Source organism: Camelus bactrianus, chromosome 34 (assembly GCF_048773025.1).
Source record: "Camelus bactrianus isolate YW-2024 breed Bactrian camel chromosome 34, ASM4877302v1, whole genome shotgun sequence".
NCBI lineage: Eukaryota > Metazoa > Chordata > Mammalia > Artiodactyla > Camelidae > Camelus > Camelus bactrianus.
In genome coordinates this window covers 2,406,612-2,419,552 of record NC_133572.1, presented here as the reverse complement: position 1 = coordinate 2,419,552, position 12,941 = coordinate 2,406,612, and the positions used below count along the sequence as shown (strand labels likewise).

Sequence of the window (12,941 nt, the reverse complement as noted above, 5' to 3'; positions counted from 1 at the left end):
AATCAGTTATAGTTAAGAAACAAAGGAGAAGGAAAGGCTTACCCTATTTTATGAAATGAATTCAATAAATGTCAATGTGGATTGATGAAGAGGACAACTTAGAAGGCAACTCACTCATTTTACTTAGAGGACCTCATAATTCTACAGCTTTAGTAATTAGCTGCCTCCTTGAAGTTATAATAAATACAATTTATAAAAATTTGGTTCAACTCACCCTATCAGAAATAAATGCACTATATGTAACAAAGAATTACTGGAAAGATGTTATTACAGGAAAGATGAAGGAAAAAAGAAGGTTTACCTCAAGACAACAGCTATAAAAATAATGGAATCTTTTATTTGTCAATCTAGTCAGTTATTCATGCTTGAGATTTAACTGCCACCTTCTGGAAGAAAACCTGTAGGTTTGATTATGACTTTCAGATTCACATACTTAAAAAAGTCAATAAAAATCAACAAACCAGACTTCGAAACAAAAAGCTTTCGTTCTGCAAAAGACATTGTTATTAAAATTAAAAGGCAAGCCACAGACTAGGAAAAAATATTTGCAAATACATATCCCAATGGAAAACTTAACTGAAAGAACTCTTCCTTACCTATTACTAAGAATACAACCCAATTTAAAATTGGACGAAAGATTTCAACAATCATTCCACAGAAGAAGGTACACAAACAGCTGGTAAGCCCCTGCCCAGACCTCAGCATGACAGTCATGAACTTGCTCCTGTACCCTCGGCCTCTCCATCTCTAGCGGCTTCTTCCTTCAGCTCGCAATCATTCTAAAAAACATACCTTCCTAGACCTTTTCTATTTATAAAGCTGCGAACTGACCTCCACTTCCCACCGTCACTGAATACATCAAGGATAATCAATGCTCACCGGCACCATTTCAACTACATCTCCCTTCTCACCGCTATTTGGCTTTACCACCTTATCACAATGAAATACTCAATAAAGACCTCTGATCACCAAAAACCCTGCTTATTTTCATTCTTCGCTCCTGCTTGACGTTTCTGAAGAAAGTGACAAGAATAACCACTAGCTCCTTATTGAAACGCTCTCCTCCTGTTTTCCTGAAAACTCCTTGGTTCCACTCTTAACTACCACTCATCCTTTCATTACATTCACTCCGGGAACACCAAGCACATCCTACACGTGAGCACACCACTGGGCCCCAAGGATACAGACAGTAAGGAGGAGTTAGCCTCTGCCCCCACAGGCGGGCTTACACTCCTTCCCCTCCCCTCCCCGCTCAGCACCGCTGCAGTCAGGACAAGCGCGCATCTACAGGCCTCTGCTGTGTCATCTGAGCACCCTGCCTGTGCAGTGGGGTCCCACTTAGCAAGAGAGCAAACTCCTAACGTACACATGGTCAACCTCAAAACACCATGCTGACTGCAAACAGCCGTATACAAAGGAGTACACACTGTGCGGTTTCACTTACATTAAGTTCAAGGACAGGCAAAAGCAATCCATGGTGACAGAAGTGAGAGCAGTGTTTACTTTTGGAGAGGAGGGATTTAACCGGAAACTGGCACAAGGTAACCTTCTGAGTGATGGAAATGTTCCGTATCTATAACATCGGAATAGATACAAATGTAAAACCCTCACTGAGCTGCACATTTAAAATCTGTGTATTATACCACATATAAATTACACCTCAATAATAAATGAATAAATAAACAAACGTTAAAATTTTAGATCTCAGTTTCAAGGTGTTTTTCCCAGAGATAGATTCCCAGAAACAGGATTGCTGGTTATTAGGGTGACCTTAAATCTTTTCTGGAGCAAGACTGGCCAAAGGGTACAGTGTTACTGCCAAACAGGTTTTCCAAACAAACTACATCAGTTCACATCCCGCCAGCAGTGCAGTGCTGACCAGACGTAAGGTGAAAATTACCTTTCTTGGCAGTCCGCACTTAGGTAGCTTGTTCAAGGGTGTAAAAATGTAATGTCCAAAGTCTCTCTCTTGATCATTTAAATCCCTTGTTTGTTTGACACACTGCACTTAGCATCCTTCAAATAAATTCTTAGTTTAGTTACCCTTTGATCGTATCTATTGTAACACCAAAGATATTTTAACTTTATCTTTAAAAATATTTAAAAATATATTTAACCATCTTGTCTTCTCTAAATCTACCACAAGTTTCTTCACATTTTCCTTAAAATAAAAGTTCAAAAACTTTCCATAACGTTAACATGAACCCAACCAACGCCAGGTAAAACAAAAGCCTAGCATCCACCACCAAAACACAACAGTAACAGCCCTGTGCCATGGGGTGAAGGGAAAGAGAAAGGGTCCATTATTTGCTGGGGAGAGTGCTGAGGTTTTACACACACAAATTTTATTTACTCTTAATGTGAACCTTGTGAGGTTGGTGATGTTCCCTTCATTTTACTGTTGAAAAAGTGTGGCCCAGGAGAGGAAGCAACTCACTGAGCCAAGCTTAAGGTTATCTGAACTGGAAAAAACAAAAGTGAATTTGTGCAAATACGTCTCACACCATAGTCCATGTTCCTTCCCTTTGTGTCATCCTTCTTCCCCAAAGTAACAGGTATACATTAACAAAATGAAGGAAAAATCCAACATGGTCATCTTAACTGACGCAGAAAAAGCATCTGACAAAATCCAATACCCTTTCCTGATAAAAACGCACAACAGAGGAATAGAAGGAAACTGTCCCCATGTAATAAAAGCCACGTATGGAAAACCAACAGCAAACACCATATTCAATGGTGAAAAAAAGAAAGCATTTCCTCTCAGAGCGGGAGCAAGACAAGGAAGTCCGCTGTCACCGCTCCTTTTCCACACAGTGCTGGAAGTTCCAGCCACGGCAATTAAGCAAGAAAAATATCTAAATGCATCCAAGTTAGAAGGGAAGAAGTAAAATTATCTCTGTTTGCAGATTATATCAGCTTGTATGTAGAACACCCTAAAGACTCATACAAAAAAGCTGTTAGACCTAATAAAAGAATTTAGCGGTGCAGAAGGATACAAAGTCGTCAACAACAACAAAATCAGCTGCATTTCGACACACAATGAACAATCTGAAAAGGAATTACAAGAACGACTCCACTTACAGTAACATCAAAAAGAATAAAATACTTAGGAACTAATTAATCCAAGGAGATGAAAGACTTGTACAAAGAAAACTACAAAACACTGCTGAAAGAAATGAAAGAAGACATAAATAAATGAAGTCATCTCACAGTCACAGATTGGAAGACTTGATATTTCTCAATGATGCTTTTTTGCAAAAAGAGAAAAACCCATCCTAAAATTCACATGAAATCTCCAAGAACCTTGAAGAACCAAAACAATCCTGAAAACCAACAAAACTGGAGGACTCACATTTTCTGATTTCAAAAATTACTACAAAGGTACAGTAATCAAAACAGTGTGATGCTGGCATAAAAACAGACATACAGACCAATGGCATAAAACAGAGTCCAGAATAAACCCTTGCATACAGGGACAAGTGATTTTTGACAAGGGTGCCAAGACCACTCAGGGAAAGGACAGTCTTTACAACAAATCGTGCTGGGAAAACTGGATCTCCACATGCCAAAGGGTAACACTGGACCCTCACCCTACACCATATACAGGCATACCTCATTTTATTGTGATTTTTACAAATTGAAGGTTTGTGACAAGGTCAGATGATGATTAGCATTTTTTTAGCATAAAGTACTTTTTAATTAAGGTATATACATTGTTTTTTAAACACAATGCTACTGCACACTAAACAGACTACAGTATAGTATAAACATAACCTTCATACGCACTGAGGAACCAACAATTCATGTGACTCACGTTAAAATATTTGCTTTATTACAGTGGTCTGGAACCAAACCTGCAATCTCCAAGGTATGCCTCTATAAAAATTAACTCAAAATGGATCAAGGACTTAAGAATAAGACCTAAAACAATAAAACCCTTAGAAGAAAACATAAGACAAAAGCTTCATGACACTGGATTCACCAATGATTTCTTGGCTGTGACACCAGAGGCACAGGTAACAAAAGAAAAAAATAGACAAAATGGATTCAAGAAAATTTAAAAATTCTGCACATCAAAAGAAACTGCAGAGTAAAATGCAACCCACAGAACAGGAGAAAATATTTTCAAATCATGTATCTGGTAAGGGATTAATATCCAGAAGATACAGGGAACTCTGCAACAAACAACAAACAATCTGCAACTCAATGACAAAAAGCAAAAACAAGCAATCCAATTCAAAAATGAGAAAGGACTTGAACAAACATTTCTCCAAAGAAGATATAGGAATAGCCAAAACGCACATGAGAAGATGCTCAACATCACTAATCAACAGGGAAATGCAAATCACAACTACAATGAGATACCTCCTTACACTCATTAGAACGGCTACTACCAAAAAAAAAACCAACCAAAAACTGGAAAACAGCAAGTATTGACAAGGACATAGAGAAACGGAAACCCTTATATACCTGTGGGAATGTAAAATGGTACAGCTGCTGCGGAAAACAGTATTTCTCAAAAAATTAAGAACTGAATTACCATACGACACAGCAACTCCACCTCCTGGCGTACACCCGAAAGAACTGAGAGCAGGCTCTGGAAGAGACACGCATACACCCACGTTCACAGCAGCCTCATGCACAGCAGTTAAAGAGTGGAAGCAGTCCCGGTGTCCACCAACAAATGTAATGGATAGTCAAACTGTGGTATACACACAATGGAATATTGTTTCAGCCTTAGAAAGGAAGGAAATTCTGCATCATGCTACAACATCAATGAAACTTGAGGACATTATGCTAAGGGAAATAAGCCAGTCACAAAAAGAGAAATACTGTATGATTCCACTTACATGAGGAACTTAGAATAATCAAAATCATAGACAGAAACTATAATGACGGTTGCTAGAGGCTGGAGGGAGAAGAGAATGAGTTATTTAGTAAGAATAGAATTTCAATTTTACAGGATGAAAAAGAGTTATAAGGATGGATGGTGGTGATGGCTGCACAACAATGAATCTTTAATAACCACTGAATGGCAAACTTAAAAATGATTAAGATGATAAGTTTAATGTTATGTGTATTTTAACACAATGTTAAAGAACTAAACATAAAAAGTTTGAGAAAATAAAGGCTAAGATTTTTATAATACGAACTATGGAAAAATGTTTCAGTGTAAGACACAAAGCCGAGAAATCACCAAGAAAAAGAGGAACAAATTTTATTACAAAAAATTTTAAATCTGTACATTAAAAATTAATACATGAAATAAAAGCCAAGTGACCACTGAGAGAGGAAAGTCACAGGCATAACCAGCAGCTCTTTACAGTGTAACTGTTCTCATTTTTAATAATACCACGCTGCCTACTGATTCAAGTCACGCTCCACTAAAAACACAGTGACTCCACAGCCCAGATTTTCCAAAATAATCCTGACACTTTTCCACACTTCATATTGACAGGAACTGCAAATCATTCATCTGAAAGGGAGTTGCATCCAGAACAGAGTAATCTTACACCTAAGTAATAAAAAGACAAACAGCCCAATTAAAAATGGGCAAAATTAATGAACAGATGTTTCTCTAAAGATACAGGAGTGACCAATAAACATAAAAAATGCTTCACATTATTCATAATCACACACAAATCAAAACCACAGTGGAACGCTGTTTCACACCCACTAGGACAGCCGTAATTACAGAGAGAGAGGCGACGGGTGGGGCTCAGCGGTAAAGCACGTGCTTAGCAGGCACGAGGTCCTGTGTTCCATCCCCAGTCCCTCCATTAAAAATAATGATAAAATTAAAAAATAAATTTAAAGACAGTAACAAGTATTGGTGAGAATGTAGAGAAACTGGAACCCTCATACATTGCTGGTGGGAATCTAAAATGTTGTAGCCATTCTGGAAAACAGTCTGACAGCCCTCAAGCTGTAAAACGGAGTTACCACAAGACCCAACAACTCCACATGGACGTATATGAAAGAGAAGTGAAAATATATGTTCACACACAGACTTGACATGAACGTTCACAGCAGCATCGTTCATAATAGCCAAAAAGTGGAAACAACTCAAATGTCCATCAATAAATGAATGGATAAACAAAATGTGGTAAAGCCACACAAGAGACTACCCAGCAGTGAGAAGGAATGAAGCACTGATATGTGCCACATACAACATGAACGAACCTCAAAAACATTCCGTCAGTATCATATAATATATCATATTATATGATATATCATATAATATCATATATATCATATATACCACGTATCATATAATTCCACTTACATGAAGTGTCCAGAACAGGCAAGCCTATAGAGGCAGAAAGCAGGCTGGGAGCAGGGGAGGGGGACAGGGAATGACTAAATGGGTAGGTTTCTTTAGTTGGGGTGGGGGTGTGACGGGAATGTTCTAAGATTAGATTTCGATGATAGTTGTAAAACTCTGCAAGTATGCTAAGAACTACTGAATTGCATACTTGAAATGGATATATTTTCTGGTATGTAAATTATATCTCAATATAGTTATTTAAATAAGGTTCAGGATATATGTTGTATTTTCAGTATATAAATATTATACGTATTTTTCTAATTGGTGGGAGGGGGAAGATGTCTGTGCGGTCTACAGGCACAGAACTCCAGACAGATGTACACACACTGTTAACAAGTTACCTCAAAGGCAGGCTGTCAAAAAACTTCTTTTCCAAACCAGACATTTTCAAGAGTAAACGAGTATTACTAATCATAAACTTGTAAATGTAACCAGTACTTACCAGAGCCGCTGTAAATCACAGAGACAAGGACAGAGGAATGGGAGAACTCCCCATCTCCCACATGGCCTCACGTGCGTGATTTCACAGGACCAATCACCAACCACAACTTCCCTCTAACTTAACGAACATATAAATAACCTTTAAATTCTAACTATCTATTATTGGCACACTGACGTTTATGTGGATTTGTGCAGGCACTAATTCCATCAAAGTGCCTCTAACAGCCAGAGAGTAATTTCATGGGGAAAGGAAGGAGGTATAGCCCAAAGACCACTGACGGAATACTGTATCTTAAGAATCTCAAGTTTTATCCTGAAAATTAATTTTGCATTCTATACACTATCGTAACTGGCTCTATTTTAACATAAAAACCCCATTTCTCTCTTATAATAATATTCATAATGTGAATAATTATGATTGACTAGGATGAAATATTCTCATCTTGTGACTTAGCACAGGGATCTGCAAACCACAACTTATTGGTCAAATTTGGCCAACTGTCTATTTCTATATTGCTTGTGAGCTGAGAATGGTTTATTTTTAAAAGGTTAAAAAAATCAGAATATTATTATTTCATGATATGCAAAGTTGTTTCAAATTCAAATTTCAGTGTCTATAAATAAAGCCTTATTGAAACAACATGCTCTCCCATTTACTGCTCATTCATGTACGTAATCCCCGTGGAAGCTGCACAGGTGGGACAGAGACCATGTGGCCCACAAAACAGAAAATATTTAGCATTTGGCTTTTTACAGAAAAGGTTTGCTGACCCCTGGTGAAGATCAAACAAAAGGGTCAAATTCCCCACTTAGAGAAGCACAGGTGTGCGGTCAGAGTGACTCCAAACACAACTTGACCTCAGCTATGACATGAGGATAATGACACTTAATCCATAAAGTGAGCATTAAATCATACGGTTACTGTGAGGATTAAGTGAGATTTAGCCGAGTCAGCACTTAACACGTGCAACTACTGCTATAAGAATTTTTGCTCTACATTACAACCTTTTAAATACTACAAACAAATTTATTACCTTGATCTTGTCTTCACTGACAAGACTTTAATAATTTCACCATGATATTATCACCTTTTAAAAACTTCGTCATAGCCTTTCTAATGCTGGAAACCTAAACATTTCTAAAATTATCCTTGTATTAAATCAATCTTCAGAAATCTGAATTTTTATTAATATTGAAACCTTAATACGTTGTCAAATTAGCAGGTGCACTACAGTTCCATTTAGTAAATAACTACTATGTGCCAGGAAGTACATTGAATACTTATCTATCACCTCATCTAATTCTCACAACAAACCTACAATCCCATTTTACAGAGTATCAGACTCAGAGATGAAGCTGCCTGCTCCAGGTCAGACAGCTGACAAGTGCAAGACCGAGAACTCAATCACAAATCTCACTGCGCCCCCTCAGCATGCAGAAGGGCACCACTAACCATACACACTCACGTGGTCGGCAGAAAGTCTGGAATTTCATTACTATGATACTTCAGTAAGTCTGCCAAGAATCTTTTGGTCAAAATGCCAGTTCACCGGTATTTTTAGGTAGCAGAATTTCCAAGTCAGTGAATGGATTTTGAAGAAGCCCTTGGGAGCAGCTGATCACAGTATAAAGATTGGAAAAGCGTCCTCAGATTTCATTGTGCCCGAACTGATTATGGTGTCACGTAGCTGAGTCGATAGCTATTAGTAAAGTAATTTCCTCTAAGTCAACTGACAAATAGATTCACCTTGCCCAAATCCAAACGTCAATGTTGGAAGGCCGTACTGTCACATGCACTGAGACCCAAGAGCACATCCAGCTGGAACGAAACATTGCTTCTGGGAAAAGACACATAACGATCAAATTAGAACTGCCAGAGGAGACCCCGTAGACACCTACCCTTACTCATCTGAGGACGGCTGTGAATATTCTAGGCGCAACCGCCTTCTATGTGAACAACCACCACAATCTGGAACTAGCTTAACTGAAGCTAAGGAATGAAAATTCATTCCCGAAGAGGCCGATTCAGTAGAGGCAATCAGACAAAAGTGAGAATTGCTTGGGCAGAGAGAGGCAAGGAGAAAGGAAAGCTTGGCAACTGATCAGATGACTCATTTGGCCCCCAAGAATGCAGCGTGGAAATCGCTTTAGATGAGCACTCTCCATTTGCCTGCTCCACATGCAAAAGCAAAAAGCATTCTTTTAAGTGAGCCAAACAGAAAGGTTATTTAAATTGTCTTAACTTGATCCAGTTTAAAAACCCTTTATTCTTTACAGATTTTAAAAAAGGACATTACTCAGAATCTAAGTTCACTCCACCTTTTGCCGGGGTCTCCTTCCCTCAGGGGTTACAGTTTCTCTCCAGTAATGTTACTTATTTCTCTCTTGTGTAGGAATAAAAGTATATTCTTTTGCCCAACAACACCAGGTATTTCCACTCCCTTTCCATTGGATGACATTTGCGCTGCTAAAATGTCTGATTTCTTCACCTGCTTGCCCTAAAAATAATTAGAATGTAAGCAGTGTCAGTTGTTATCATTTATGTGCACAAACGGCACCCAGAATATCTGCAACAGATATTCTGATATTAAGTGAGAAGAAGAAGAGAGGAGACCAGAAGGCAAAAGCCTGGTTTTACTTCCAGATTTTAGCTTTGACTACATCATCTACCCATCCTGCAACCTTAGCTGTAGTACACCCTTTCTGAGCCTTAATTTCCCCTTCTATAAAACGAAGATAATGACACCAGCCCTGCTTTGTCTGGAGTTGTGAAGCTCAGAAAAGGTCAGGTACATGAAAGCTCTATGAACACTGCAAAGGATACACAAATGTCAGTTACTGTTACTGATCATTTTATCCTGACAGATCTTCGCTTTTTAAAAACACAGCTTGCCAACTTTGCTCAGTCAAAACACCTCTCTCTACTTTGCCTCTGGCTTACGTGACATATCAAATTGCCATAACAAAATTACACTCTATTTCAATAGGAAAACAAGTCAACCCTCTATTAAACCTGCTTCATTCTAAAGCCTAAAATCACAGGCAAACTATAAATATATCGAAGTTTCTTCCAGTAAAGCTAAAGAGCAATGATTTATTCTTCAGGAAGCTCATCTGAAAAATAACTCTTGTTTTCTTCTTACAAGCCTTATTTTCCATACATTAATTATCACAGAAAAAAATTAGAACTGTAAGTAACCAAGGTTCATATTCTGAAAATACATCTTGTCTTGTCCATGATGAAAGTAGACATGAGTTTGGATTAAGAGCGTGTGCTCTAGAGCACGATCTTGCACCTCTCCATTTTTTGATCAAAGAATAAAGATTTCTTTTGCTTCTGAAAAGAGTTTGGATTATCGTATTCTACTCGAAAACTCAAAATCATCACATTTTAAGAGTGGGAAAGGAATATTAAGAGATTATGTAATACACAGAGCATCTCTGCAAGGCCCCCTTAAGAAACCTACCAGTGAACTAACTAAGTGACATGGAGACAATGAGAAAAGAAGACACACTTTTCCCTGAATATCATTCTGTACCTTTTGAAATTTGAGCCACATGCAGTTTAAAAATACATGTTGTTTCATAAATTCGGTACAAATCACTGAGGGAATCCAAAGAAACCCTAGTATTTCAGAGGAGAAAACTGAAGCCAAAGACGTAGATAGCAGCTCAAGATCACACCGCGGGACAGTGAAAAGGCTGGGACCAGAACTCCGGAGCCCAGTGGAAGCTTCCAGGGCTCCCCCCTCACCACAATGCCATGTGTTAAAACACAAGGGCCATCTGATAAACAAAGCATTACTATAATCCCTTTCAGAACTGTGGTCTTCCGGGGGTCTCGGTGACTGCTATGATACAACGCTAGTCATTTCTGTTTTAACAGAAGCTCTAAGGCAAAGCGACCCAGATGACAGTCCAAACTCATAACAACTGCTAAGAGAGTTAACAGGGACAGCACATCCACCACAACGTGGACAGTGTCTCTTCTCAGGCTTAAGTGGATTCAAGCTTTAACCAGGCCAGTAAAATGTCACAGTCTTACCAACAGTAAGACTGTCTGATGAGGCAGCACAGAGTTAGTAGTACAGAGAGCTTATTCCTAGTGAACTGCCTCAGAGGAAATAAAGAAAAGCAGACTAGGAAATTTTAGTTTGAAAGAAGCCCTAACAACTACACTGCTCTGGAACAAGACACTTAAGGGAATTACCAGGGCCCCTTCCAGTCCTACAGTCCTCCAACACGGACAAGCAAGGCAGCTTCAACGCTTCCTCTGAGTAATTCAGGCATAGTCTCCTCTTGGTGAGAAGAAATGTTAACTTTTTCTTTCAACGGGCACAAATGCAGGGAAAACAAAACAATAGTTTCCACAGGAAAGCATAAGAGAAGGCAGAAACGAAAACTTCCAAAAAAGTCTGCCTCTGTTTGCTTGGAACAGAATGATCTTGGAAGACAGAAAACTTACTACAGGGATTATTCTTTCCTTCCTGGGTCTCTATGTAGCCTTTGTATCTGGAGAAATGTATGCATGTTAAACGTTACTAGGCTTCTACTGTAACTTTTGATAATCGCCAAAAGTACTGTAGGCTTGTATTAGTTAACCTGAGTATTTTTAATAAGCCTGTTTGCCAACAATTAGTTCATCTGATGAAACATTTGAAAAAGAGAACATGAGAGAGAATAACAAGGTTGGCCAAGACATAACCTCCAGCCACCAAGACCCCCAGCCACCACAACCGTTTGTGTTTCTACAGAGAAATCATGGCACAGGAGAAACTAGACTAGGGCTTTCTTAGTCAACTCTGGGTCCCAAGGTCACACCACAAGGAGAAGTCTCTCTCACCACATCTTCAATCCTCTAGCAGAAACAAAAGACCAGAGAGGCTCAAGTTCCCAGGCAACCACTGTCATCTCCAGGGGACTCTACAACATAAATGCTGACCTCAGCCACGGACCTGAGAGTGCTGTTTCAAATTCCATCTCCGATTTCCACTAAATATTTCAGATACAGGAAAACATTTGAAGTCTATTTGTTGATAATATTTCTACTTTGTTGAAAATAAATCAGAACAGTCACATCATTCAAAGAAGAAGAAAAAAAATCACAGGAAGCTTCAAAGTCAGATGTTATCCTTCACACTGAAAGGCATTAATACCAAAAAGTCTATCAATGTATTTCATCAAAAACATCACAAACACACAACGTGATGCCAAAAAAAAGCAAAAGACATTTATTCCACTCCTCAGCAAATGAGTTAACCGGTGACATCCATCACAGTGCAGTTTCTACTGCACTAGGATTACCTAGGGCAGGAGAAACATTTAGTGACTCACACACTCCCCTTTGATGTAAATTTTAAAATTAAAGAGCTGGTTTCTTTGGGAAGAAAAAAAAAAGAAAAACTTTTAAATTATTCCTTTAAACTACAGGTCTAAGAGATGAAACACCATTCCGCCCCTGGTCAATTTCAACGTCAATTCCATTCTTCTTTCCAAAAATCATGACTCCTATTAAACATCTGGCAGCCATGAAGTTCACTACCTTAAATTCATTCAGTTAGGATTTACTGAATGCCCATGACTGAGCAAGCATCACAGAATTCAACCAAGACCCTGAATTTTAACTTTAACTCCTCCTGGCGCCTCCCTATTTACACTTTTAAGTGTAGATTCTCCACTCGACTTGAGAAAAAAACAAAGGGCAATGAGCCAGCTTCACAGGGCGCAGCTCTCTTGTAAGTAAAAGGCGAAGAAAAAGGAAAAGGGGTGTTCTCTACCCCGAGGCCTCCCGGACCGCAGCGCTTTCAAGGGTTTACAGCTGTCTCCACGCCGGCCGGCCCGGACCCCGCTCCGGCCGCACCTCGGGGGGCCGCCGGGCAGAGCGGGCGGGCGGTGCGGGCTCAGGCCGAGACCCAGCCGCGGTTCCGCCCCGCCCGCATCCGCGCTCCGCGACCCCGGGTCCGTGACCGCCCGCAGCGCCGCCGCCACAGCGGGCTCTGCTGGACCCCGGAGCGCCCCCGCGCGCGGGCCCAGAAGGGGCGGCCACCTGCCTGACGCGTTCCGACGAGGCGGGACCGACCCCGCGGGTCCCAGCGGGACCGGACACGAGCCGGCCCTCGGCGCGGGCGCCCCCCGCCCCAACTCCGCCGCTGGGCCCGGTCCTCTCCCACCG

The 12,941-nt window shown here is 40.0% G+C and overlaps 1 protein-coding gene across 4 annotated transcripts in view; it reads right to left on the bottom strand.

Moving 5' to 3' along the window:
• Positions 1 to 12,941, bottom strand: part of TULP3 (TUB like protein 3) — a 36,779-nt gene that overhangs the window by 22,983 nt on the left and 855 nt on the right. Inside the window, exon 1 of one of the 4 annotated variants that reach the window (XM_074357432.1) lies at positions 8,517 to 8,599. The exons of 2 other annotated variants lie outside the window; for them this stretch is intronic. In XM_074357432.1, coding sequence (XP_074213533.1) covers positions 8,517 to 8,584 — 68 coding nt within the window. In that variant the 5' untranslated portion in view covers positions 8,585 to 8,599. Of the gene's footprint in view, positions 1 to 1,444; positions 1,492 to 8,516; positions 8,600 to 12,941 lie in introns of those variants that run through there. One more of the 4 variants, XM_045524451.2, reaches the window with a different exon arrangement.